Source organism: Neocloeon triangulifer, unplaced genomic scaffold (assembly GCF_031216515.1).
Source record: "Neocloeon triangulifer isolate White Clay Creek 2 clone unplaced genomic scaffold, ASM3121651v1 ptg000014l, whole genome shotgun sequence".
NCBI classification, from domain to species: Eukaryota; Metazoa; Arthropoda; class Insecta; order Ephemeroptera; family Baetidae; genus Neocloeon; species Neocloeon triangulifer.
Window position 1 is genome coordinate 16,557,388 of NW_026775556.1, and position 26,416 is coordinate 16,583,803.

General features: G+C 38.2%; 6 protein-coding genes across 12 annotated transcripts in view; 2 read left to right on the plus strand and 4 right to left on the minus strand.

Annotated features, from left to right (window-relative positions):
* The window catches only part of LOC132199907 (transcription initiation factor TFIID subunit 13), a 20,785-nt gene extending 17,266 nt beyond the window's left edge, over positions 1-3,519 (minus strand). For both annotated transcript variants that reach the window (XM_059625007.1, XM_059625005.1), the window contains exon 1: positions 3,510-3,519. The gene's annotated coding sequence lies outside the window, so the exon portion shown is untranslated. The remainder of the gene's footprint in view (positions 1-3,509) is intronic.
* LOC132199901 (tubulin gamma-1 chain) lies at positions 992-4,258 on the minus strand. Of its 2 annotated transcripts, XM_059624995.1 has the most exons (9): positions 3,517-4,258; positions 3,288-3,453; positions 3,114-3,226; positions 2,959-3,048; positions 2,756-2,902; positions 2,253-2,702; positions 2,066-2,197; positions 1,832-2,014; positions 992-1,775 (listed from the first exon to the last, which is right to left on the minus strand). In XM_059624995.1, the coding sequence occupies exons 2-9, from the start codon at positions 3,334-3,336 to the stop codon at positions 1,581-1,583; spliced, it is 1,359 nt and encodes a 452-aa protein (XP_059480978.1). In that variant the 5' UTR covers positions 3,337-3,453; positions 3,517-4,258; the 3' UTR covers positions 992-1,580. The 2 variants fall into 2 exon arrangements, with proteins under 2 accessions (XP_059480978.1, XP_059480979.1); XM_059624996.1 differs by lacking the exon at positions 3,517-4,258 and having other exon boundaries at positions 3,288-3,493.
* LOC132199902 (venom protease-like) lies at positions 3,707-5,284 on the plus strand. The gene is made up of 2 exons (XM_059624998.1): positions 3,707-3,892; positions 4,057-5,284. The coding sequence occupies exon 2, from the start codon at positions 4,062-4,064 to the stop codon at positions 5,220-5,222; it is 1,161 nt and encodes a 386-aa protein (XP_059480981.1). The 5' UTR covers positions 3,707-3,892; positions 4,057-4,061; the 3' UTR covers positions 5,223-5,284.
* Positions 5,260-22,731, minus strand: LOC132199897 (rho GTPase-activating protein 26). Of its 5 annotated transcripts, none has more exons than XM_059624988.1 (22): positions 22,337-22,731; positions 13,357-13,514; positions 11,369-11,440; positions 11,047-11,148; positions 10,004-10,114; positions 9,766-9,870; positions 9,636-9,710; positions 9,419-9,488; positions 9,226-9,326; positions 9,078-9,172; positions 8,946-9,027; positions 8,788-8,890; positions 8,504-8,725; positions 8,338-8,443; positions 8,118-8,277; positions 7,871-8,059; positions 7,508-7,769; positions 7,165-7,281; positions 6,885-6,942; positions 6,639-6,701; positions 6,280-6,359; positions 5,260-6,226 (listed from the first exon to the last, which is right to left on the minus strand). In XM_059624988.1, exons 1-22 carry the CDS (start codon positions 22,488-22,490, stop codon positions 6,135-6,137), a joined length of 2,577 nt encoding a protein of 858 aa, XP_059480971.1. In that variant the 5' UTR covers positions 22,491-22,731; the 3' UTR covers positions 5,260-6,134. The 5 variants fall into 5 exon arrangements, 4 of the variants coding, with proteins under 4 accessions (XP_059480971.1, XP_059480970.1, XP_059480972.1 ...); XM_059624987.1 differs by having other exon boundaries at positions 6,639-6,725; XM_059624989.1 differs by lacking the exon at positions 6,639-6,701 and having other exon boundaries at positions 22,337-22,730.
* On the plus strand, positions 22,352-24,106 carry LOC132199903 (thymidylate synthase). Its single transcript, XM_059624999.1, has 4 exons — positions 22,352-23,118; positions 23,175-23,354; positions 23,448-23,797; positions 23,856-24,106. Exons 1-4 carry the CDS (start codon positions 22,848-22,850, stop codon positions 24,063-24,065), a joined length of 1,011 nt encoding a protein of 336 aa, XP_059480982.1. The 5' UTR covers positions 22,352-22,847; the 3' UTR covers positions 24,066-24,106.
* On the minus strand, positions 24,073-26,180 carry LOC132199904 (protein ILRUN). Its single transcript, XM_059625000.1, has 5 exons — positions 25,855-26,180; positions 25,588-25,707; positions 25,276-25,508; positions 24,875-25,038; positions 24,073-24,814 (listed from the first exon to the last, which is right to left on the minus strand). Exons 1-5 carry the CDS (start codon positions 26,004-26,006, stop codon positions 24,764-24,766), a joined length of 720 nt encoding a protein of 239 aa, XP_059480983.1. The 5' UTR covers positions 26,007-26,180; the 3' UTR covers positions 24,073-24,763.
* Positions 26,181-26,416: the final 236 nt, after the last annotated feature.

Here is a 26,416-nt window from a genome sequence, read left to right on the forward strand (position 1 = left end):
AATGAAAATTGCTGTTATAAAAATTAATTTAGCTGCAAATTTTGATATTAAAATCTCCTTTCCTTCTGTGAACACGGTTATTTACTATGAAAAGATTGTTTTTCTTTAAGAATAAATAATTTTTTGCTTCTTAATACCGCTTGAAACTTTTAAATTTCATTTTATCAGTTACAGTCATCAATCCATGAAAGGCCAATTAAGGGCGTAAAATAAAATCCTTTGAAAAATAATAGCTTTATCATCTATTTTGATATATAATATTATTTTTAAATATTAAATTATTTTTAGCTTTTTTTTTGAGAATCAAAAAAGCTCAAAAAGTTGGTAAAATTTTGAAATTTACGGTCAAATCGATTTGTTCTTGTGGCGCAGATGATTTGACCTTTGCATTTTTTACAGCCTCAATTTCATCTAAAAAAAATTCTAGCCAACAAAAATTTAAGATTCCGATAATTATTCATGCTCTAATTAAATAAATTGAAATAATTCTGAATTAATAATCAAACACAAAATACAAACAAGTGTGACTATCTGCTCGGTTATTTTCTTCGAGCTGTCCCTTATAATAAAATGGATTCCCCCCCCCCCCCCGATGCTTTAATAATTCAAACCCACCTGAACATAAAACAAGAAATTGTAAAAAATTCTTTTATAATAACTCTTCTATCTTTTTTTTTTAGGGTCAGGCCAGGGTCAGGCCAAGACAAAGTCTTGTCGGCCTGTGCCCTTTATTAGGGGTGCAGAAGGCACCACCGCAATTTATTTTTTTAAATTATTTTTGGGTTCCTCTGGAGAGCCGAACTTTGAAACGGAACAAAATTACATCAGCATTATAATGTTATAAATAGTAATGATATTTAAAGATATTATTTTTCCAGGGGGCAAAAATATTTGGCTCGCGTTGATCTTATTTGCAATGATTTTCACTTTAATCGTTGCAGCTACCGGTACTATAATTTTCATCATAAAAAAAGGAAGACGACTGTATAAATACATATAAATAGTAATATTTATTGAAAACTAAAAAAGATTTTCTTCATTGAAAATTTTGAAATGGAAGTTAAAATAAAGTATAAACAAATACAATTATTTTTTCCACATTTGCTTATATTTTCAATTCCTTATAGGATTAGTATATTTTGGTGCATCCCAACGCACTTGGATGCATTGTGTGCCATCAACATTATAACACACAGATAGGCAGAGAGCAAGTTGCACTCGTGAGCGCATGCACTCAGAAAATCGCGTAAAATTGATTTTTATTCAACAATTAACGTCTTTGAAAAATTGATTTTTTTTCTAGGAAATGTTGAATTTCTGGAAAATCTGCATTACATATTTCAAATTGGCTGACCCTCTGATTTAACTGCTTTTAATTTCATTCAGAACACCAAGCAAGAGTGCAAAATTAAAAAAAAAAAACTTAGGAGTCGCCCACGAGTGCTTTAGTGTGGGTGAAAAATACATGTGCGTACCTCTCAATGCATATAATGATTCACTTAATCGTTAATACTTTAAATAATACATTAATCAGTTTTGAGTGTTAATGACAAGGCAGACAGAAAGTATTTGGAAATTAATTATTCCTTCTTTCCCCAGTTGAGGTAATCTGGCCCAGCAGCTGCTCTGTACTCGTCAACAAGCTCCTGCACAACATTCCTAGAGCTATCCAGCTCGTCCAAATTGTCCTCAAACATTTGCTCTTTTCGGAATTGTTCTAAGAAAGCTTCCCTCTTCCTCAATTTGTCGTACTGCAGCATGGCACGCTCAAACAACTAGAATAAATAAAACATTGATTTGCAACCAAAATAATATGGTAATAAAAAATTACTGAAGATATGTTTGTGTGGTTGGCCAACATCAAACCGGAGACTCTGTGTGTGCTGGGCAGATAGGGCGATCTCCTTGAACAGGCCACTTGAAGGGTTGCTGGGCCCCAGGGAATGAATGAAACCATTTTCCTCTCTCTGATACGCTGTCGGCTTTTGTGCACTTGTGTCGGGTCGACCTCACCCTTGATTTTGAATCATAAAATGCAACATAGACGAAATAACCTTGACAGTACCTGGATAATATTCAATATAGAGATGTACTTGTGGAAATTATTTCTGTCCGGCGCTGTTGAGACCATCATGTTCTTTGTCTGCAAAAGTCGTCGCATCACATCAAGTACCGACGTTTTGCGGACAGAAGTTTCCTGAGGATGATTGAAATTTTAATTCCATGTGTGAGAAATATATTAAAACTTGAACCTCATGATCTGAGGTGAGTGGAGTGTATCCAGTCATGAGGAAGTGCAGTCTGGGGGTTGGAATGAGAGGCGCAATCAGGCCGATCATGTCGTTGTTCATGAAGGACGGGTAGCGCAGAGTGGCGGTGCTCACGGACATAATTGTGGACACCAGTTTGTTGATTTGGGAGAAGGAAGGGTTTTGAATGTGCAGTCGGTCCGCGGCAATTCTGTTGAGTGCAGTGTTGTCCAACACGACCACACAGTCGGCGTCCAGGGTGAGTCTCTTCAGAGTAAGGATAGAGTTGTAAGGCTGGACAACGACGTCGCTCGACGTTTTATCGTCCAGGTTGGGGAAGACGCTGTACGTTTGGATGAACTTCTTTGGGAAGTGGTCAGTCAGTTTCTCGAGAATGCAAGAGCCCATACCAGAACCTGTGCCACCGGCAATGGAGTGGCAAAGGAAAAATCCCTGAAAATGAAGTTTAATTCAAATGAGACCTTTAAAAAATTCTTTCAACCAACCTCAAGACTGTCACTTCCGTCTGCTTCCCTATCGATGATGTCGAAAATCTCCTCTTGCAATCTTTCACCCTGGTGAAAACCTGTGGCCCAGTTGTTTCCAGCACCTCCTCCTTGGGCACTGACGTAGATATTTTCTGGGTTGTAGAGCTGAAATTTTATTTTGTAAATTATATTATATTAAATTTTTATGGAATTATTTTCACCTTGGCATATTCTGAATTTTTAATTGTGTTAATGACTCGAGGCTCCAAGTCGAGCAGGACAGCTCGGGGAATGTAGTGTTCATCGTCAGCCTGATTGTGAGAGCAAATTAATAAATAATTATTTTTCCCCAACTACATCATTGTTTTGGATTTACCTGATAGAAAAACACATCTTTGCGATCATGTCCTTCCGTGGCAAAATTTTCTAGCAATCCCTGAGGGCTGATTCCATGCTCAAGACAGAGCTGTTTCCAAAATTCAAAGCCAACTGTTTTGAAGATTTTATTTTTATTAGAAAATGTTTTGTGAATGCTTGCTTGTTTTAATACCTTGGTTGCCGCATTGGCCGAGCTGCAGTGTAATCATTTCACACGGCATCTTGAGATTTTTTAGTTGAAATTTAAAAAAAAAAAGAGAGAGAGATTGGAAGAGACAATTAAATAATTGAAGGTTAAAGATGAAATTCTCGTCTCTCAGTCTTCAGTGTTTTTCTTGCTGCAAATTTGTCGTAAGAAAATTTAAATTGTCAGCCATAAAAGAAAAAAAAGTCGTGTTTACGTTCTGCAGTTTCCTATTGCGGCTTATTTTTCACTCTAAAACGCTTTAAAGTCGGAGTCTCGTAACTTTGTTTGGCCGCAGAGCTGATCGATGGAAATTTCCCTCCAACTCCGCCCCACCCATTTGTTTACACCGGCAGCCAATGGAGAGGCCGGATTAAGCCGGATTTGAAGGGCGCCAAACTGACGCGTAGTTGGAAAGTTGACCCCGTGGATAGTACGGTGTGCTAGCGTGCGCCAGTATAGGAGAAGGAAACCAAAGAGGAGACACGAAGGTGCGAAAGGTAGTTAGATCCGTGAAGGAATTGCTCACGCTCTGAATCTCATTCAAAAGAGAAGATCCTCTTTCGCTATAATTCACTCCAATGTTCGTGCAGGTATTAAATTACTTTTTTAATTTTATTCATTTTTTTATATATTCTCTTGTTAACATTCTTTCTGCCTTATGAAAAAAATAACTTCTTTCCTTGTAGTAATTAATTTTCGCCTAATACGGAAATAAGATGTGCTAAACTTTTGTGCGCATTTTTCTCATTTATAGTTAAAATGGCCTTCGCAAGGTACGTGGTGTTTTTGAGCTTAGCAACGGCGGTCGTCGCGGTGAGTTTTCCGAGCCTGGGCACCAACCACGGCGACCTTTGTCAGCTACCGGATGGAGCAGCCGCCAAGTGCACTCTAATCACGGACTGCCCCACTGGACTGAAGGCCCTCAAGAGCCGCCAACCACTGCCCGCGAGATGCGGTTTTAAGGGACGCGTAGAGATAGTTTGTTGTCCTGACCTTCGAATAACCTCAAAAAAACCTGTTATTTCCTCCACTACCTCCGGGCATAACACCATCAAGCGATCTCCAATCAAAGTGGGCGCTAAATCTGCGGAAGCGTGTCAGAAATACACGAAAACCGCTTTTCCACGAATCGCGGTCTTCATAACTCACGGAGAAGAAGCAGGCGTCGGAGAATTCCCGCACATGGTCCTGCTTGGCTATAATTACAAATCCAACTCGCTGAACTCCGGGCCCACCCTGACGAAGGGTCAGAACGCGAGCTGGCTGTGTTGCGGTTCTTTGATAAGTGAGCGATTTGTCCTGACTGCGGCGCATTGCATTGAAAAAGAGGTCCCGATTGTTGTGCGCCTCGGCGACTTGGACTGGAACTCGGACGACGATGGAGCCCGGCCAAAAGAATTTGGGGTCTCAAAAGTTCATCTGCACCCCAAGTTCGATAGCTGGCCAAAATTGAGGCATGATATTGGCCTGGTGGAGCTTAAGACGGCCGTGCCCTTCAATTGGCTAATGCAGCCCGCCTGCCTGCCGAGCCCGGAAGAAACCCTGGAAGGGTCAAATCAGGACTTGATTGTAACAGGCTGGGGGGACACGGAGTTTGCAGCACTTGCGGCAACGTCCATGCTAATGAAGGCCAAACTTAAGCCAGTACCTTTCAGGATATGCAACGAAACCTTTGCAAAGAGTTTGGAGGGAGGAATTAAAGCCGAAGGCCAAATGTGCGCCTTCGACCCGAAAGGGTTGTCGGATGCTTGTCGGGGAGACTCGGGAGGGCCCCTGCAGCTTAAGATGAGGAACTCTCAGCTCTTCAAAGTGGTCGGGGTGACGAGTGGCGGGCGCGGGTGCGGAGGGCGTCCTGGACTGTATACAAGAGTGTCCGGTTATATCGAGTGGATCGAGAGCATCGTTTGGCCAACAAAATAATTAACTCGTCCGAAATATGGGTCTATGAACAAGTATCAACAATAAATTATTTTCTTATACAGACTTGGTTTTTTTTTACTCTCGATTGCATGAATATGCTCAAAATAAAATTACATAACAACTAATCTCACAAGACTATATGAATGTAGGCATGATGGGTTTGCTACATCTCTGAAGGGAACATGAGACACTTATGAGATTGAGTTTTGCTTTTGACAGTTCAGTGGGAGTTTGTTAGTTAACAAGCACATAAGCCATGTGGGTATTACAGAGACTTAAAAACAGCATCAGTAGGAAGATTTACAATAAATAGGGGAGTTTACAAAGTAAAATTAATGGTAACAGTACACGTGTTGAAAACTGGCACAATAAATTAATAGTAAAATCAACATTAAATATCACACCACGCTCTATTTCTTTTGCCATTTAGAATATTTTTCTTTGATTATTTTTCATTTTTGTGGATTCCCGACTGATATGGTGTTGCGATTTGCAGATTATCAGCAGTTGTATTATTAATTAAATTTGCAAGTGCTGAAGGCACGCCTGGATTAGTGTGTCGTTATTTATTGGTACATTTTTGTGTTCATATTAATGTGTTTGACTAGGTGTTGGACACATGCTAAGTTTTGTGCACGAAAAGCCCAAAATTTACGCAAGCAGTATTTTAAAGCTCTTCACTTCGAATTCAATAAATTGTCCAGCTGGATGATTGGTGGCTAGTTATTAAAATATAGAGCGATCGCTTCTTTCAAGTTACAATGTAAAACCTAGTTAATAAGTCGCAATATTGGCTACACTGTTGTATGGAATGCGTTGGAGTAAATTTAATACAACGTCCTTCTCAAATCCACAAGTTGCACAACAAATTGCACAGGGGACAATGGCTGGTTGTTGAGAAATTTGCATCGGCTATGGCAAAAACTCGACATAATTTTCAGGGACCAGTCCAGTCTTCCCGTTGAGAGTTCCTTCCAACCAACCAGGCTCCAGCGAACCTCGAACTATACAAGAGGAGTTAAAACAGAATCAAGTTTGCTCTTGGTAGATTACTCACCATTAGTAATAATTTGATTTGGTTCAAATGAAAGTTCACCATCGTTTTCTCCTACACAGGCGTACAATGTTCGGACTCGTCTGTAAGATTAAATATTGAGGGTAAATCCAAGAAAATTGATAATTTAATTTAAAAATAATAATCTAAAAAAACATTCACTTAAAAATGCAAACCAAATTATTTGTTACGAAGCAAAGAAATGTCAGTATCTGTGTTTAAAATCAATACCCTAATGAACATAACAAAAGAATTAATGCCAAAGTACAAAAAGGAAACAATTTATCAGTCAGTCTATCAAACACAAAAAGCAAACATGCTCGCTACACTGATCTAGGCAGCTTTTTCGAGGTGTCCCTCACCTCACGTTATTCACACTTGATGGACTAGCAGCCCGCGTACCACCTGGAGAGACCTTTGGGTGCCTACAAAAATTATTAAAGAAATCCCTGTTCCAACACCAGAAAAAGAGTGTTACAATTATGAGATTAGATTTCAGAGAGCAATATATTTACAAAAGGAATTAGTCAGAGTAAGTTGAGGAAATCCAATGAAAATACAAAATAAAAACTGCAAGACATTAGAGAGACGTCCATTGCGATACTTACATGTTATTTAATGGCTTGTACTGGGTCACATAATGGGTGTTCAGTCTTGTTCCTGATGCTGCAGCAGTAACAATCGCACAATGAGTGAAGTGCAAGAGATTTTCAAGCAGAAAATATTGGAGTTTTAAATGGGGGCAACAGTTAGTTGAACTAATTATTGATGTACAACTAGGATCAATTAATGCAAAACCCCACACTTGAAATCTATTATAAAAGTGGCAGAAGCAATAAGCAACTGTAAAAGCAAATCCTAAATTCTCCATTAAAAAAAGATTAGTACCTCTTCCTTTCGCAGGCATGACAGTGTCAAATTGATCTCTGGACGACACAGACGACATCGACTCGCTGGAACTGCTGGTGTTATTCAAACCAGCATGCTCAATTTTTCCGTCATCTCCTATAAAACAAACACACAAAGCTGACAAAAACACAGAGACACGTAGAGGAAAAACATTTCAAATAAACCACAGGTAATTGAGGCACCAACGGAGAAAAACCCAAAGCACGAAAAGCTGCTGCTCGACTCGGCAGGAAGAGAGCAACTTGCGCCACTTACTTTGAGTCCTCCACAACCCTGGCACCTTTTTCCAAGTGGCTCAGCAGATCCTCAGTGGATATTTTACCAGTCTGTCCGTAGATGCTGTTCTTCTTCTTGAGGGGCAGTGTGTTGACTGGTGGGTGGTGCAGAGGGGGACTGTTGCTTGGCGGACTCTGGGACATGGTCAGCAGATTGCTTTCAGAAGCAGCGTTGGCTGTCGTGCTCCGCAGACTGACGCCGGAATCAACTCTCATTGGAATGTTTTGACCGGCTATGAAGCCAGCGCTCTGATGCACATTGTGAAGGCTGGCACTCAGCGGGCCATCGTAATATGACTTTATCACAGCCTGACAAAATTTAACAAAAGATTATGTCAATTCAATATAATTTCACAAGAATTCAGTTTTGATAAAAAAAAACATTAAATTCCAACAAAATGAATAATTACATGGGTTACTGGAGGAGGTGCAGACTTGTTTGTGGTGCGTTGCAGGTACTGCGCGGAATGTCTCGGTTTAGGCCCAGGGTAGGAATTAGTCATGATATTTCCCTGGGGTGGCTGTGGTTTTGCTTGGGTCTGAGGGGCCTGTGCCACCTCTGATTCAGGTGAAGGGTTTTCAGGTTTCGTGCCGAAGATCTGCGAATTTTGAAGGTAAATTGCTGTACAATTTCTTTTTTCGAGTGCACTGCTGTACCTGATTGAAGTTTTCTATCATGATTTCCACAACCACGTTGCAGAATTTTATGTCCATGATTGCAGCGACGGTTTCCTCTTCTGGACGCAAGAGAGTTGGGCCGAAACATACACTTACATTGCTCACAGTCATCAAATTTTTGTCACAGTGTGACGTAACACTGAAAAATAATTATAAATTATAGTTTAATAAAAAAAAGTTTTCTAAGTCATCAACCTACTTCAATAAATGTCTAATAAGCAGCTTAAGCATGTCAAAATTAGTCTCCGGCAGTCTATGCACTAAGCTGTGGACATCGTTTATTCGTTGTGTCCTCGTCTCTTGCTCTGAAAAACAAATACAATGATTTTAAATTTATTACAGTCTAGGAAAGAAGATTTTATTACTTGCTGCAGCTATGAAAGCAAAATGATGCCTAAATGTCATAAGAGGTTCGGGTAAGCTTCGAAGATAAGTTTTCAGAGCACTAGTTATCGTTTTGCTTTCCCATTCCAGACTATCGTCCAAATTCAATTTGTCTGCTTTCCGTCTGTCCAGACCCATGCTGATGAGTTTCGTAACCTTGGAATTGACTCCCACAACTCTGTACAAACCCTGCTCCTCAAGGCCTGGCAAATCAGATTAATGACTTAAAAGTGCGCACAAGCTACTACTACAACAACAACTATACCTCTGGCCTCAAGGGCTTCAATGCACTTTGCGACAAATGAAAACCCAACATCGTCGAGTGCTCGCTCTTCACTTTTAGTCACTTTCCCTGGTGTCGTGTACTCCTAGATTAAATAAAATCAGCAAAGTCCAAGAAATAATTATTTAAGAGCAACTTACAGGTTCTTTTCCTCCCATAACATCCATCCACTTTTTTCTATCTTCTTCTGACAAAGCTTGCAAAGTATGTACAACGCCCGGTCTAATGGAAAAAAATCAGATTTGAAGTTTCTTTAATTAAATTAAACATACTTGTCTCCTGACGTTATATCAAAGCAAAACCGTTTATCAATCGAGTCAGATATCCGCCTCACACAGGAAGCAAGTTTAAAAGTCTCTGTTGGGCTCTATAAAATTCATTAATCAACATTTTAAGCAAAATTAACACAATATTACTTACAAATTTTCCAGTTATCTGATTGTAGGGAATCAAGGTAACTTCATTTGTGTCCTTTTTGTACATGCAGTACTGTTTTGACCACGCTGTAGTGCCAAACGCCTCTGTAAAATTATGAAAAAAAAAATATAAAAATTCAAACATGAAACCCCCATATGTTAAATGAAAATAAAATGGCAACAAAAATAAAACTTACTTTTTTCCATTAAATAAAGATACCCTTGTCGGGTATACATTTTATTGTAAATTCCCAAATCAACTGGATTCTGTGAATAAAAACAAGAGAAGAACATAAGTTTCAAACTGAAATAACGTGTCAAGAAGGAATAAACAGCAGCAACAGATGTGAATAAGAAACTAGAAGGTAGCATGCTCTTGATAAAGAGGTCGATTTATTCAAAAACAAAGCTCACCGCATTTCTCAGCTCAAGCATCCTTTTCATGAGCGAGTCAGTCTGGTCCCGCGTGGAATCGAAATTGCTTCTCGTCTGAAAAGTCATGTCAGATAAATACTTGATGACATAATATTCGATCATCACCCACCTTTTGTATTCTGAATTGCAGATCTAGCATGTACGGCTTGAAATCGTGATGGGTATCATGTCCTTGGTGGTAAAATGTCAGCCAGCCGTACATAAAACTCAACAACTACAACAACAAAAAGGTTAACTTTACATAAAGTAGTCGAGATAAAAATAGTTTTAGTGAAAAGAGTAAAATATTTATTTCTAAAAACAGTAAAAAAATTTAGGCAATTTAGAAAGAAAAAATTAAGAATTACCGGTTCTACGAATTCAAACTTCTTCCGTTCTTGCACTTGCTGGAGGAGACAGACGTATTGTAAACTGGCTTGGCAAAAATGCCTTTGTTCCATTTCAAGAGTTGCATCAGCCTGAGAACAAAAGCACAGTGACATCTTTTTCATTCATTAAAGCAAATAGAGTAAAAATAAAAGCGCGTCGGGATTCCCTTTCCACGCCTTCCATTATTTTAAAGGGCAGTGTCACATATTTAATCAATCGAATGTCGTAAACTTTTTACATTTATTACAAAAAAAAAATGAATAGAAAGGTCAGTAGAGGTGCAATGCAGAGTGGCTGAGTCACCGGACGCAAGGTCACTTGAGTGCGAGAAACAACGGTGTTTATTTGGCATGCACCTGATTTGCTCATCAACAATGCAAATGACACCTGCACAGGCACTCCATGCTAAATGTATACGCGCCAAGAGGGGTCGACTGAGGAGGGCGGCTTCTCCACAATTAAAAAAGGACCGCTCACCCCATGGCGGCCGAAGACCGGCACCCCCGAAAAAATTCTGCACCACCACTTCAAAATTTGAGCACACGGTCGGCGGATTTGAAATTCGGCCGAAATGCGTCCTTCGCACGTAGGGCGGATCAGGAGGACATTTTGCTTCACGTGGTGGATCAATATTGCGTCGTGACGTCACTCTCGAAAGCACCCCTGCTCTCCCGCCACCCCTGGGCGAGCCCCTCGACGCCACTTTCATTCATTGGAACGCGGCGGCGTTTGCGAAACGCACTTTGAATCGGTAAGTGAGTGCGCAATCACTCTCGGCTCACCCCTCGCGAGGGGTGGCGAGCAGGGGCTGTGAGTGTTTTGCTTGCCGTTGACAACAGTGGAAACAAAATTGCGTGCAGCCCTTTGTAATACAGTGTAATATGCATATGACAAGTTCATTATGCCCGCAGAGATTAGAAAGAAAAAATAAAACAATTTTTAACTGTAATTATTTTGGTCTAATAAAATTTGAAATAAGATTAATCAAAATACGTGATCCTGAAATTAATTAATTTTGTACCTCTTGAAGCACCGTGTCCTGTTTCTTTGTAGACAAATTTAAGTACCGCTCCTGACTTTGGCAAAATTTTAAAGAATGCTTCTCAAACTTCTTTCTGCCCTCCTGAAATGAAAGTGAAAAGATTAATTGTATATATTTTGTAGGATAAAAATACAACAGAGGATTGAAAATGTTTCAATTTGAATAATCTTTTTCCATCGTTTTTGTTATTTTTCTTCTATAAAACAATAAAGGACTAAAAAAACACAACCTATGAAAACAAGATGTTGAAATTTTGAATAAGATTTGAATTAAATTATTACACATAAGAAGCAAAACTTACTTTAACTCCTCCAATGTGCTCTTTGCGGAATTTCTCCAGAGGTTGGATTATTTGAGCGTAACACGTGTCCAACTGAAACAGAGTAGGCGGCCAATGAAACGTAATGTAGCAAGTGGGTTTGACGACTTCCTTAAAGAACAGGGCTACTTTTATATATTTCATATTTTATGTGGGTACACGATCGGTTTCAATTTTCTTGCTGCGTTAGGAGTTTGAGCAGGATATTGTCTGGCTGTGAATAAAACCGCAAAGCCGTCCAGCAGATACTTGATCATCAATTTTCCCACGCGCTCATGCATACGGTAAGTGATTTTGAGTTAACGAGTGCCACAATTGCATTCATCAAGATGAATAAATTATTATTTTTTTTACAAAGTTTTTTCCTACAAGTTTAAGAAATGAATTGATTCACGCGTAAAACGCAGTGACAATTTTATACACAATCGCGATCGATCAAATAATCAAACATCAAAACCTTGTTTCATGGGTCGGTGGAGAACAAAAGCTTGTCCTATTCTTTCTTCCACATCGTCAGTCGGGTAATTATGATTTTACAAGAAAAGGTTGAGGGCGTTTGAAGAACACGCCATATATTTTAATATCGGCGGCTGCACCGGCGGCTCAAGATAATTATTAATTTGATCGTTTACTTTTTCCTGCAGCAGCTCTCGGACACCGCGAGAGTTAATAAAAGACGGCCATTAAAACGGAGCCGAATGCAATAAACAAGAAGACTGCCGAAAATAGCTGCCGAGATGACAGAAGGCATGTGTTTTTCGACTCACTCTCTTTAAAATGAGAAGAACGAAAATTCCTCGGAGGTGCCGAGAAGCTTCTGCTTTTTTATAACTGGATCTGCTTTTTCTCACGCTGCTCGCGCTCGGAATCGAGGAGAAATGCTATTTGACTAAATTTCAGGAGCATTCCCAGCCGACAGACGGACCGACACGGCCCACTGAAATCTCGCCAGACGAAAAGAAAAGCTGCCGCAGGTGCTCTTTGTTTATTTAGGCGGCGGACGCGTGTGGAGTTGAGAAGCTTTATGAGGAGCTTTACAGGAGTTTCGTCGTGACAAAAGGCCAGATGCTTCAATTTGCAGACAAAGGAGCAATTTGCATGCTCGACAATCCAGTCAATGAGGTGCGTAAATTGCGAGTAAACGGAGGGAATGATGCTTCAAGAATTTTAATTTAAGTAAATACGAGCTCAATAAACTTACAATTATTCGATTATTTACGTAAGGATTAATTTTAAAATGACATTTAATTGTGAGCAAGATACTTTTGGAAACAAAATTCAACATGAATTATAAAATTGCATAGAACAAAAATTAAATTTGAAATAGACATAATTTCCATAGAGAAGCCTGTCTAAAATTCAAATAAGGTTGGAACCTACAAATAAAACGTTTATATCAACCTGAATTAATCAAAACTGCTTCATTACAAATTTTTGTTCAAATTTACTTGGAAGTAAATTTTTTAGCAATCTTCTTCCATCAATAATGTAATATGATACATATAATTATAGATTCATAAATGTGGACATTGCAGGTGGGATTTTTATAAATTCTAACATCCTAAAAAAAAATATTTAATTTTGGTGGGGTGTATTCTCAGTCAACCGTATATAATCGCAGGCGTTTCAAAACAGATAGTTTATTTATTTCCTAGCCGCGTGCGTCACCGGCTGCCAATTTGCAAAAAATCCTTCAGACCCCTTTGCACCCTGCGCGGCTCGAGAGTGATAAATTTCAGCACGTACAACACGAACAGAAGCGTTGATTAGGGAGCATTTTGATGTTGCCAGAGCACTCGAGGCTCGGCCGATTAGCCCTCGATAAGGCCATCTGCGAGCCATTCATGCGCGAATCTCGCTAAGTTTAGCCCCGTCAGCAGATAAGCCGCCGTTTCAACTTTTGCTGGCTCGGAGGCGAACTCCCTCCGAACGATGTGTCATTCGCCGAGAGAGCAATTAGAGACACTCACCATCTTGTTGCGCTCGTCCTCGATAAGCTCGATAAGGTTGCCGAATTTGCGCAGCGAGTTGGAAATCACCACCTCGTCGTCGGTCAGCGAGGTGCCGATGCAGTCGAAACTGAAGTTTATCAGGTTGTTGGCTAGTGATTTTTGGCATCTCGATAAGTCTGCAACAAAAATTATTCAAATATAAGAAAAAAAATTCAATAATAAATTAAGAAAACTAATGATCTAAAACTGCAAAAATATTATATTATTTAAAGGTCATTCCAAATTGGAATAAATTTTTTTTTAATTCTGTGTTCGATTTGGTCAGAGATTGCCTTGTGTGCAGCAACTAAATTTAGGACGTTAGTGAAAATTTTCAAAAGAGGCCAATAAATTTAATTTTGCAACAAAAACCTTTCATTAATCAAATCATGTTCCCTCTCCAGAAAATGCAATTAATTGACTTGAAAATGATTTTTATAATTGAGTTAAAAAACTATTGGAGTTTTTGTCCCATTTGCATTATCTGTCAAAGACCTTGAGAATGAGAACTTTCATGAAAACAAGATACTTTTATGTCAAGCTAAGCAAAGCTGGGGATTATTTTAAAACATAACTCCCGTCAGCATCAAATAAAAAGAAAGCTTCGCGGTCATTAAGTAATGAACCCAACGATGCAGCGTTGTTATTTTTACAAGGAAATTCGCGTCAGCAGGAAAAGCGCCGTTTTTCATCAAGATAAAAAAGGAAAGAAAGAGGCAAACATAAAATAGATGCCCGACCCTTGGGTGCAGCTTTTCAGACTCTCGGCGTTCATTTTTACAAGCCTCTGCAGTGATTGATAAGTGTGCTCGTTACTTGGCGCCGGCATGAAGATAAAAACGTGCTAATCGCAACAAGTACTTTATTTTCCCGCAAAGAGTCTCTCCATTAAAAAGCAGTAAACCGAGCTTCAAAATAATTTATTATTATTTAAAGAATTTAGGTAAAAAAAAAAATGCTAAATTTGTATTTTTCAAGCATCACGATTTCCGGCTAATTTTTCAAATTGAATTATCGCTAATGGTCGAACACATCACAACAGCGAGGCCCGTTATTAGAATTATTCACCATGCATCGTTAAAACAATTACAGAGTTCTCTCTAATTTTCTAGCCAACCGTCAAGAAGCGGCCATTATTCAATTTAAATTCACGCTCGGGCCTCTCCATTTAAAAAGTCTCTCGAGAATTACGCAGAAAGAATTGGGAATGACGTCAGCTCAGAAAGTGCAGGCCAAGAGGAGCTTTTTGTTGTTCGCGCGATGACACTTTGTTCAATTAGAGACGAGAGCTGGAAGACCAAAATTGGCACGGGCCGGCTAAGCGATGGCTCAAATACAAATTCAGTAAAGCCAAAAGTCGCACCAGAGGCGAGCGCACATTAACTGTTTAAGGTGCGAAACAACAACGTGTTACAGACAGATTGCGTGTTCCGCTCGGCACGTGACATCGTCTTAATTTGGACACCAGAGGTGCTAAAAAATATGAAATGGAGAATGGTTCCATATTCTAAAAGGACTTAAAGAACTTCTTTGTATTGAAAGGAAGCAAATTATTTCTTTAAATGAACTTAAGAAAATAATTTTGAACTAATTTTTTATTAATTCATTAGTTTTCTTTCCCAGCAGTCATTTAAAAACTAAATTAAAATTTATAAAATTAACAAAAATATTTAATTGGAATTTTAAGTTGAGCTGATTTTTTGAAAATTCAATTATATTTTATTTAGAGACTATTGATTTTCAGCCATTTGAGGAAAAAAATTAGAGCTGCGTCTTGTGTAAATCTCTCAACGCCAAGAGTAAATTGAATCATCGCGCCGTCTGGTACATTTCAATTCGTCACTTGGACTTCTTACAAGTCATTCCCGGCGAGATGCTTTGATCGAATCAAACCTGCTGATAAGGCAGAACGAAAAAAAAACGAGCTGCTCTCCCGCAGCGGTACACATGTTCAATGTTAATAGACCTTTTTTCGGAGCGCATTAGAAAAGGGGTGCGCATTTATTTCCATCTCCCTCAGGTCAAAACTCGGCTCCTACCCTCTTTAGAAGAAAAAAAACGAGGCAGACCACCCAAGGTATTTCGGCCGCAGCGGTTATTATATCCAATTAAGATGGTCGCGGGCACGTCCATATCGAATATCATCCACTCCTGCATGCATGCATGTGAAGTCAAGTTATTTCATTTCGAGTGCTGCGTGCATCTTTCAAAATGAGAGATAACCAGCTCAGCGAGTGAGTGGAATATGTTCCTTTTCAATTCGCGCCCGTGCTGCTGACCTGGCATTGCATGATTCACTCATTAGAGGTTTTCTTAAAACAACTTTCACAGCTTGCAAGTAACGGAAGAAAGATCTGAATAGGAAAGAATATATTTATTGACAAGGTTTCAGATTTTTTGAAAAAGAGTTTTCAATCACAATAATTGAAATCTCCTGAATTAAATTTGTGGTGGGCCAAAAACGTATATAATTTTGGGGAGTATCAAACTAAAAGAAGCTAACTCGACAAGTCTAACACAAGATCCATTAAACAAAATATTAAACATTAAAGCTTAATGGGTAAGCAAATTTTTAATCAATCTTATAGCTCAAATTCAAATTGTTTCATTGCTGCGATAGGCTATGATTTAGTTTTTCTTTCATGAAGCTGCAAGTTAAAATCCATAATTTAAGCTCATTATTGAAATAACTCTAAATAAAAATTAGAATGCAACCTAAAATTTTGTTTTTTGAGCAATAATTTTATTTTTGGTTTGTTTATCTTTTTACCAAATTATAATAAAAGGTCTCACTGTCAGAGTTTTTACGGTTAAATTTTAAAATCGAGGAAAAAAAATTTAATTTTAAAGATAAAATACTTAAAAATAATTTCTTTTAATTTACTCTAATTCTTTTATATTATTTAAAAATTTCATGCTTAAATCAGTGAAACAAAGACCAATATGGTCTTTGTATAAACGTCTATATTATAGACGTTAATAAAAAAAAAACTACTAATCGCACAATCAAACTTCAGATAAACATGGAGGAACCATTTAAGGAATCTATAAACAATCCCGCATATATTAATAGACGTTGCTTGGGCTGCATACAAATCGTATCGTTATGCCTAATCGGAATGCCATTGTCTGTGCAAAGTGTGAATGCCACGAGGAAAGAAACTGTTTTTGAAATCACCAGCGATTAAGAGAGCAAACAGAATACGCCCCTGACCGAGAGAATGTTATGTATACGCATATCCTGCATGTGCGTTTGCTTCTTATCTCCTTTTTTTACATTCTCGCTTTCTATATATCTGACAGTCGACTTCAATGCACGCACGCGGCTTTTGAGCGGGCGGATAAAAAATAGAGTGTCGTCTTTGCAGTTGCACCATCCGCCGGTTCAAATAAATTAATTATCAGGCACGTCTGCGTCACATCCTCCTTTTGCTACACGAGCGATGCTCATTGAAATCGCACGTCCCTCTCGGCGCGGCTCAATTCAAGAAAACTGCAAAGACGACATAGTCGACACAAAACACATCCTGCGAGCACTATTTTCTCAACGTGCACGTGAACTACATTTTTATACTCGCAGCCTTGCGGCCGCGGCTCGATCGGTTGCACGAGCCGTTTATGTATCATTGAATCACTTGTCTCCGTTGAAAGTGTCAACCGAGCCGCACTTTTATTCCAACTCCAACAATGTATCCTACAAATGGGTCAAACGGACAATTATAGGGTTGCAGCCTTTATTACTATAAGAACAAAAAACCTAAGGAAAATTAAAATCAAAATAAGGAAATTTCATTTTAATTAAAGCCACCAGAAAAGCCACAAAAGTTATTCAAAGAGATAAAATAATAATCTTTTTTTTTTAATTTAGTACGTTTATTTTGTAGTTTTACCTAATTTTATTTTTAAAACTTTAAAATGGCTTTAAAATGTATTATTGATGTTTCCACAAGTTTTTATCATACTTATAGAATTAATTATCTTTGTCATACTTTATAGTAGTGGTTTCCTTTGGGAACTACAGCAAATAGAATATTTTAAAAATTTATTCCTCGGAGGTTCCTTGTCATTTATAAACAAAGGGGCGAAATTTTCTTATTTGAGTGACTGAAATTCTTAAGCGTTAATTTTGCCGCAGTCATTTGATCACGCGAATTCAGCCGGGCCTTGAGCAGCTTACAATGCACAATTTATTTACCTCTCTATTTACAAAGCTTTCACCCTGACCTTCCCTAATACGTCGTCAAAAGAATATTTTAGCCGCAGATGGCCGCCGCTTGAATTCTCCAAGCCACGAAAGGCAAAGTCGATTCACTTCGCCTTCGTATTGCAGATTAATTAACGCGCTTTTCAACTAAATGAACGCGCGTGTCATTGAGACGATTATAGCTGCGTTTGATTTCTCATCGCATCGCTTTTTTTTTGTTCGCGTCCGCACGATCATTGTGGCCTGCAAGAGAAATAAAGAAAACATAATTCGTGTCACTCTCTCGGCAAATCAAGAGAGGCGAGGTCGTTTGCTCATGCACTGACCTAAAATAATAAATAAATGCGCTGCTGTGAATTCTCTCAACGTGCTCGATCGCTCAGGTGCAACAGTTATTATTGGAAAAGGAGCAGGCGGCAGCTATTAGCATAAATGAGAAGGCAATTAGAGATTCTTGTTCGTCAACAAACAGATCGTGTTTCTCACAAGAATGAAAGAAGTCGCTGGAAGAATCTAAATTACAAGTTAATAAAAAATTGTATGGGTAATCAATGACAGTACAAGTTGAAGGACAAGTAATAATTTTTTTTTCTTAAATGATTTTTTTTTAGCTGAAAACAGTTACAAAATTGGAAAAAGTTTCATATCAATAAAAAATTACCGCCTCTCTACAAAAAGATAATGAAAAAGCAAACCTAAACAAAGAAATTATTATTCTGGCAAGTTTAATTTTGTAAATTAATGAAACATTAAATTAGTTTGTGTTTTCTAGAACATTTCAGATGAAAAATTATTGAAAGAACGTTTAAGTTGTTCATGCAAGCTTCCTACTGAATTTTAACTTGAATTAAGAGACTCATATTAATATGCTATCAATTAACACACATTTTAATTAGAGCTGCCGCAGTAGGAGCCAAAACTGTTTTCATCCGTCAAAATTTCTCCCATGTTCCACTCACTGGGTGTTATTGTAAGTCACGAAAATTCAAATGAAACTCGCGCATTCTTTTCTAGCGCGACCGAAAAAGGAGTTTTTCCCACACGACGGGTGCTAATGACTTTTTAGTGTTGTGTGTTATTTCTCCGATTTCCAGCAGGGCAGTTGCTCGAGATCCTATGTGACTTGACACACATACTAATTGTCAGTGTCCTTATCGTTCAAGCAGTATCGTTGCGTGCGCGCGCCATTTGAGAATCGTGTGCTTGCACAAATTGACGGAGACTGCAGGAGTCACGAGCATTGATTGAATTACTCGCAGTATTTTAACTTGAATAATAGTTCATTCAAGTTTTTTGTTTTGTTTTTGCGCTGCTTTCAGAGTATCTATAATTTTGTATGCACATAAAAAAATGATGTTTGAATCAAAATTTTGGTAAGGTTTTATTACCTTGCGTCTTAAAACTCCATAATTTAATTTTTATTGGCACCTTTTCAAAAATTCATTTTACATAAGTATTAAAAAATATACCGCTTGAATTGATGATAGAACCTCCATCCAATTTCGATTCCAATCGCAAAGCAAAGCAATCTTCTTTTATAGCTCCGGACCCTTGATCACCTTCATTCTTCATATGTTCTTGTTTGATAACATTTCATTGCCGAAAGTAGGCATTTTGTATAAAGCCTCGGCTGTCAGCAGGTTCGCTGAACTGAGCAAAAAAGGAGCGATCGCGAGGCGCAGCGCGACTATAAATCATCGGCTCATAATTCAAGCTGATGCAGCGATAAAATCTGATATATGCAACAGGTGTCATATCCTCTTTCGTCGGCGGAAAAAGAAGAAGCCCTATGAACTAAAACGCTTCCGCTCCGCTATAGTTTATTAATTATGCACGGACTGCGCACGGTGCTCCTTTAATTAACCCTTTGGTGGCGTGGGGAGGTTAGATCCGTTGCGACCTGCGGGGCTTCGCTAACGTGGAAACAAAAAAAAAATTGCAAAAGATTGGCTGTGTTTGAGGCAGTTATTAACAACAGCAAAACTTGCTTGTAGATTAGATTTTTCCTGTTGCCCATTATTTGATAATCTAATTATGCAAAGTTTAACTATCTTTTTAGTCTAATTTTCTTTTATTTTGAAAAATTTTGGAATAGATTGTTTTTTTCCTTTAAATTTTAAAATTAAAATTTTAAGTTTGATTCGAATCTGAAAAAAGCTAAAAAAATCATAAAATATACAAAAGTTGAAGTATTATGTTTTATTTGAGTGACTCATTATCCTGCAGAATTTCATTTGGATTACGAAAGTCTCATTTTCAAGAAAATGAAATGAAATTGTTTAATAAAATTGATTATTTGTTCGAATTTGGTATCTTTTAAAGTAATTAAATTGTTTTAATTCCTTATGAATTGAAAAATTAAAATAAAAAATACTGAAAATATTATTACAGCAGTTAAATAAATTTTTAAATTCAGCGCAATAGGGAAAATTGTGAAAAAAAATTACAACATCCGTTTAAAGCAAGATTAAAATTGCAACATTTCCTTGTTATTTAATTATTTAATTTAATCTTTCTATACAAAACTGAAGTTTTTGTTTCTTAGATAAAGTATTAATAAATTTTTCCAACAAATACGGTGCTGTGGAATCACAAGTAACTATGCGAAAAAATGTCGATCTCCTCTGATGTGGCTCCGAGGCACAGTCGCGCCAGTGCATTCATTCGTCTCGCCACAAAACCAAACAAAAAGGCCAAAAAAGTCAAATCAAAGGGAGCAGAATAAACGCCACATTATTTTTTATGCACTCGAGGGCCATTAGCGTGATTGTCATAAGAGATGAGCGTCAAAGGCACTGTCCTCGTTGAAACCGCAAACAAAAGCGCCGCGACGTTTTTCATCATCAGCAATGCACTTTTTTTTGTTTTTGACTGCGCCGTCATTTTTTTTCTAATTTGCGAAGGAGACGCGCGCGCCTGAACCCGTTACCGCTGCACAGACATAACAGGACTGTTGGAGAAAAAGGCGAAAATGGCACGAAAATGATTATTTTACCATGACTTGTGGCTACGGAGGCGTGGGAGGCGGAGGAGAGGCAATTACGATCCAAAAGTCAGTCAGCAGAGTTTCGCGGAAAACGAGCGACCGGTGCCATTTGACACGCTTTTTCTGCGCGCGACCATGCTTGATGACGGCAAAAATGTTTTCGCGATGGAATTCAATGCATCAAAATGCCGATTCACTGCATCTATCACTTATTTTTTGTTTGGAAATGCGAATGATAAATAATATATTCCCTTCTGCCATTAACACAATTTTTCAAATTTTGTTTTCATTCGTTTTTTACTTGATTTGCTACAAATAAATAGATCATTAATAACCAAAGTCAATTTCAATTTAAATAGAAATGAATTTCGTCACAAGAAAAGAGAAAGACGAAGTAAATATATTTGGATAATGCAAATTTAAAAACATGATTTCCCTAGTGCTTCCTAGAATTATATGAAAGTTGAAAGGTTGAGCAAAACTCTTATTTTTTTTAAACCATACGTCACAAATTGTGTCTTGAAATTAAATTTAGAGAAGTTTAATTCATTTTTAGTTGATCTAATTCAATCGTAAGAACTTATTTTTACTGATTAACTGAAATGAAAGAGATAAGAAATCTGAAGAAATCAATATCTTAATTTGATCGATAAACACACAAGACTATTATTTTTAATATATTAAAAAATTTGAATTTGAGCACGGAAAAAATATTATATTGCATTCTCGTGCAAATTTGTGCAAAGTCAGCACTAGCCGTGCCAAATGTATCTATCGAGCGCATCTTGGCTGTCGCAATTTTTAAGCCGGCTCGAAACAATGGGCGCCACGAGACAGAGATAAATAAAGAACAAGAAAAGGATGGTCGGGCGAAACCTCGGATCATTAATTGCAGAGTTGAGTTTTCAAAGTCGTCGTCGTCGTGCACTGCTCATTTTTTTTCTTTATCTTTCGGTGCAACAACAATTTGTGGCGTAAGCGTTCGTTATTCGAAGAGCTCTCTCGCTTGATAACGAAAATACATAATATATATATTATTGTAAGAGAGCTTGGTGCTGTACTTGGAACTGGTTCGATTTGCTCGCCTGAGCGATACATTCAAGAGAGCATTGGCAGATAGAGAAAAATAGCAGTGTGCTGGGATTTGGAGCAAGTGGATTTTATTGCAGCTTGTTTGACGCAGGCGGCCCTTGTTTGACCAGTCTCACCCCTTTCCTGCTTTTGTGAGGCGATTCCGCTTCGTTCAAGGAACCACTATTTGAAGCATTTAATTCCCACGACCGAATACGAGTGTTCGGTTCATCTAACAAAACACAAATGCAATTTTTTTTTTTTACTGTTTTTGAAATTTTATAATTTCAAGAAAACAAAGTTGAATAATATACCAGCAATTCACATAAAACTAACTAATTGTAAGCATGATGTGGAAATCCCTCAAGAATATTTAAATAAAAATATTTATTATAAAAAAGAATATATCAAAAAATTATATGCATGTATAGCAAATAGTAATCATTAATTGAAAATCCCAAACAACGTACTCTGAAACACTCTGAAAAAACAATTTAATAAGAATTCATTTTATTATTAAAAAAAAATATACATATAGTTAATTTGTGTAACCCTATATTTTCCACGTTTATATTTTGAAAAACCTTCAGTGTAAGTAGGTCATACGATTTCCTATCTCTTATGTTTACAATTTTAGGAAAATTTATGAAGTTGCAGGCAAAAAGTTAATGAGTGTATCACGATAAAATTTAACTCACTTTTGGCAGCACTGATGACATTATTGACTTCCTTGATGAGTCCCTTGATCTGCTGGCTTGTCTTTTCCAACTCCTTCTCATGGGCGTGCAGATTTTCCCGGAAATAGGGACTGTCGGTGAGGCAGTCGGTGAACTCGAGCGGTAGCAGCCCCATGATCTCAACGCTCGCAGCGGAAAACGAACAGAAAATGAATTGTGTGTGAGTCTCAAGGCACGCACCGATCACTCATGGGCCGACGAAAATGGAGAAGCCGCACAAAAAACGAACCACAAAGGGGATTATTCGCCGACGGAGGACATGTATGAGGCTTTGCCACGCAAAAGTCACCTTTCTCGAGTGCCCATGCTAGCCATATGGGACACAGGAAGGTAAACAAGAGGCAAGACGAGTGAGACAAGCCCAGCTCGGTGCCCCACGGCAGTGCATCGACCAATCAGCGCCCGCCTCGCGGGAGGGGTAGACGATCATTGGCGGCCTTTCTCTTTCTTGGCCCTTCGCGCCACCTGTTGAATGAGCGACCAACTCGCTGGAATGCATTTTCTGAAAGCTGCCTTCTGCACTGATTTCGCGGCTTTTTGTAAGAAAGCATCAAGTGTCCGACTCTGTTGCTCGCATTCGCGTACAAAAATGAACGGACACGTGGACGGTGAACCGCACGACGAGCTGCAGTATCTGCAACAACTGAAACTCATCATCGATAGGGGAACCAAGAAGGGAGACAGAACTGGGGTTGGGACTTTATCTGTCTTTGGCACCCAAGCTCGATACAGCCTCAAGGATGGTTTGTATTATAAATTTTATTTTATTTTATTCTTTAATTGATGGAATAATTTTTAGGCATATTTCCGCTACTGACAACTAAGAAATTATTCTGGAGAGGAGTCGCCGAAGAGCTTCTTTGGTTCATCAAAGGGTCGACTAATGCCAAGGAGTTGAGTGCAAAGGGTGTCCGAATTTGGGACCAAAATGGTTCTAGACAGTTCCTTGATGCTCAGGGTCTGACTCACAGAGAAGAGGGTAATTTAAAACTTTAAAAAAATCGTGAATTAAAAATCTCAGCATTAAAAAAAAATATTGTTAAAAAAAGGTAATAATTATAATAATTTGCAGGTGACTTGGGACCAGTCTATGGATTCCAGTGGCGTCACTTTGGTGCCAAATACCAAGACATGCACACAGACTATGCAGGAAAAGGTGTCGACCAACTAAAACAAGTTATTGAAACTCTGCGGAAAAATCCCAACGACAGAAGAATTCTCCTATGCGCCTGGAATCCTGCTGATTTGTCCCAAATGGCTCTGCCGCCATGCCATTGTCTTGTTCAATTTTATGTGGCAGAGGAAAAATATCTTTCCTGCCAACTGTACCAAAGATCTGCTGACATGGGACTCGGAGTTCCTTTCAACATTGCCAGTTACGCTTTGTTGACATACATGGTTGCACACGTAACTGGTTTGGAGGTATTATATTTCCCATTGTTATACATATTTTTTGCTCATTTTAATTGAAATTATTCAGCCTTTTGAGTTCATCCACACACTAGGAGATGCTCATATTTACTTAAACCACATCGAGGGTTTGCGAGAACAGATAAAACGAGAGCCCAGACCTTTCCCTAAATTCAGGTTTAAGCGCCAAGTTACTGACATTGAGGATTTCAAGATAGAAGATTTTGAAATCACCAACTACAATCCACATGAGAAAATTACATTGGAAATGGCAGTTTAGCTCAAATAAAATACTCAAATTTATAGGATATATTGTGATTTATAATTATTTTGAAAGTATCCACTGTATTAACATTGGTTGAGCATTACAACCTACTTTTGTCATACAAAAATGTGTACAAACACAAATTAAACGACAAACAAGTTTTGAAGGATAATATCAAAATCACAAAGAAATAACTCAAAGCAGCTAATTGCGTTTTGCAACAAATTTCTTTCAGCGAACAATAGTAATCTCACACATTTATAGTGTTATTGAACTAATATTTTTTTAGTCCCAAAAGTAAAAATTCAATCAGATTTAAAAAATAGTCACTTTAGACACTTGGATTTGTAATTATCGCTGAGATCGGTGAGCCTAAAATTTGGTATGCAAACAAAAAATGGGATATTGGAGTGAATTTGCACAATGTGACGAATTTTAAATTTACACTACAGAAGGATTTTGAAATTTTAATTTACGATACAGTTGCTTAAAAATTTAGTGAACTGTGGAGTCCCAAAATATAACTAGCATTTGAAGCTATATTATTTAAAAGTTTAGACTTGAATTATTCTAATTATTCATATCACTTTTTGCAGGTTTTACATCATTTTTGTACAACTCTCCATAAGCCCATTGACTAAACCAGCTCAACATCATTTTCCAAAAATGCACAATCCACCTGAAACACTCACGCCACTGTTACTCTTCTTAGGCTAGCACATCCTGTTGGGATTGTCGCCAGGGTCTTGAGGAGGGACTGAGTCCTAAAAGTAGAATTGATAAGTATTTAGATCAAGTAGTGAAAAAATGGCCTTTTGTCTTACTTGGAATAAAGGTTGACTAGGCTGGTTTTGGAGGAAGGGTGTGAAGGGGTTTGGCACGTTGCTCATCCCCAGGGGAGATGAACCCAAGTCAGAGAGGTGGGTCAGTTGTTGGGTTAAGGCCAGTGTGCCTCCATCAGCCACTGTTATCACAACCCAAATGGTGTCTGAAAAATTGAAATTAAATTTATTTATAAAAATGTAATCAATTTGTACAAAAATTTATATATATATTAATTCATACCAAATTAAAAAATTGATCATTAGATACTAATAATTGAAATTAATAGTATTCCTCAATGAAAAACTGTGGCAAAGTCACCTGATCATACCGATTATGAAGCAATTGATTGTGTAATTATACGTCAAGGATTTAAGTCGACTTGAATTTAATCTTTAAGTACCTCCAAAATATGAGCCGTTGGCCGTGCAGGCCCTCCAATTGCTGTAGTAGATGTCATTTTTGGACGGACTGATGAGCTCGATGTTGATTTCAACTTCCTGGCCTGGGCTAATACTTGGCAGGGAAATTCTCTCGCTCAATCCACCCCACTGCTCGCCATAGGTGTGCTTCAAGTAGCAGCCCTCGGGCCAAGCCATGTCTCCATTATTCCTTAACTTCCACGTCTTGGTGAATCTGCCGCGAGAAAGAGAAGATACGCACGGTTATTTTCAAGGTTGACATAATAATCACAATGAAAGCAGCAGCTGTTCACCTTGTGCATGGCGGAACGCTTTCGCCATCGCCTACAGTGGCATCTTTGACCAGAGACATGGACGGCAAGTTGTTGGCTGCCTCGTAATCGAAATACGAGCCGACTGCCGCCTGCAGATTCCTGAAAAGTGTCTGCCATGAAATTTAAAAATAAAATGCGTTATTACGCAACAAAAGGGAGAGGACCACCTGAATGTGTGTCAGCACTTTAATTCGCCAGAGAAAGCTCAAAATTTAGAAAATTTTGCTGTTTAATGTTGAAAATTACCAATTGTTCATGTCCAGGAAGAAAGCAGCCGCTGTCGAGCTCAGGTTGCCCACCAATTTCTGCAACTGCGAAATCAGAGTGTCCTTATCCGTTGTTCCCATGCAGCTGAATTGCTGCAGAAGGTCTTGGTCCAAATCCCCGTCCACCTCCATTATTGCGCTGCCCAGGTCCGGCCGACGTTCTTAAAATGTCAGTCAACTTCCAGCAGTGATCAGACCTGTCTCGACCCAAACTTTGAGTCAAAAACGGAGCAATTAACTCTTTCAGATACAACTAGCAACAGAACTGCGAACTGCGTTTACGTGATCATACGGATGACAAACACAACGTGCGTGCGCATTCACTTCAGTTGCCAACCTGGCAAATTTATCCAGAGAATCATGCACAATTTTACGCTACTGTCTTCAAAAAATTATAATGTACGATGTGTATTATTTTAAAGATCAATTTAAAAAATATTCTATAATGAAATTTGAATTCCGCAAGATTTTCATTCTAAAATGTCAAATTACAAATAATAGATTCAATTTTTATTCTATTGCCAACACAACACGGTCAACAC

Bases quoted from the DNA above. Each gene is read 5' to 3' on its own strand.
- LOC132199897 (XM_059624987.1), bottom strand. From the start codon at position 22,490: ATGGGGCTGCTACCGCTCGAGTTCACCGACTGCCTCACCGACAGTCCC. The intron at 9,489-9,635 runs GTGAGCTTTGTT...TTTTATTCACAG, and splicing joins TGCTTGAGCTGAGAAATGCG to AATCCAGTTGATTTGGGAAT. The intron at 6,360-6,638 runs GTGAGGGACACC...TTAATCTTACAG, and splicing joins TCAAGTGTGAATAACGTGAG to ACGAGTCCGAACATTGTACG.
- LOC132199901 (XM_059624995.1), bottom strand. From the start codon at position 3,336: ATGCCGTGTGAAATGATTACACTGCAGCTCGGCCAATGCGGCAACCAA. The intron at 2,903-2,958 runs GTGAAAATAATT...ATAAAATTTCAG, and splicing joins AAAATTCAGAATATGCCAAG to CTCTACAACCCAGAAAATAT. The intron at 2,198-2,252 runs GTTCAAGTTTTA...AATCATCCTCAG, and splicing joins CACTCACCTCAGATCATGAG to GAAACTTCTGTCCGCAAAAC.
- LOC132199903 (XM_059624999.1), top strand. From the start codon at position 22,848: ATGAGCGACCAACTCGCTGGAATGCATTTTCTGAAAGCTGCCTTCTGC. The intron at 23,355-23,447 runs GTAATTTAAAAC...AATAATTTGCAG, and splicing joins TCTGACTCACAGAGAAGAGG to GTGACTTGGGACCAGTCTAT. The intron at 23,798-23,855 runs GTATTATATTTC...GAAATTATTCAG, and splicing joins CACACGTAACTGGTTTGGAG to CCTTTTGAGTTCATCCACAC.
- LOC132199902 (XM_059624998.1), top strand. From the start codon at position 4,062: ATGGCCTTCGCAAGGTACGTGGTGTTTTTGAGCTTAGCAACGGCGGTC.
- LOC132199904 (XM_059625000.1), bottom strand. From the start codon at position 26,006: ATGGAGGTGGACGGGGATTTGGACCAAGACCTTCTGCAGCAATTCAGC. The intron at 25,509-25,587 runs GTGAACAGCTGC...TTCTCGCGGCAG, and splicing joins AGCGTTCCGCCATGCACAAG to ATTCACCAAGACGTGGAAGT. The intron at 25,039-25,275 runs GTACTTAAAGAT...TCAATTTTTCAG, and splicing joins CAACGGCTCATATTTTGGAG to ACACCATTTGGGTTGTGATA.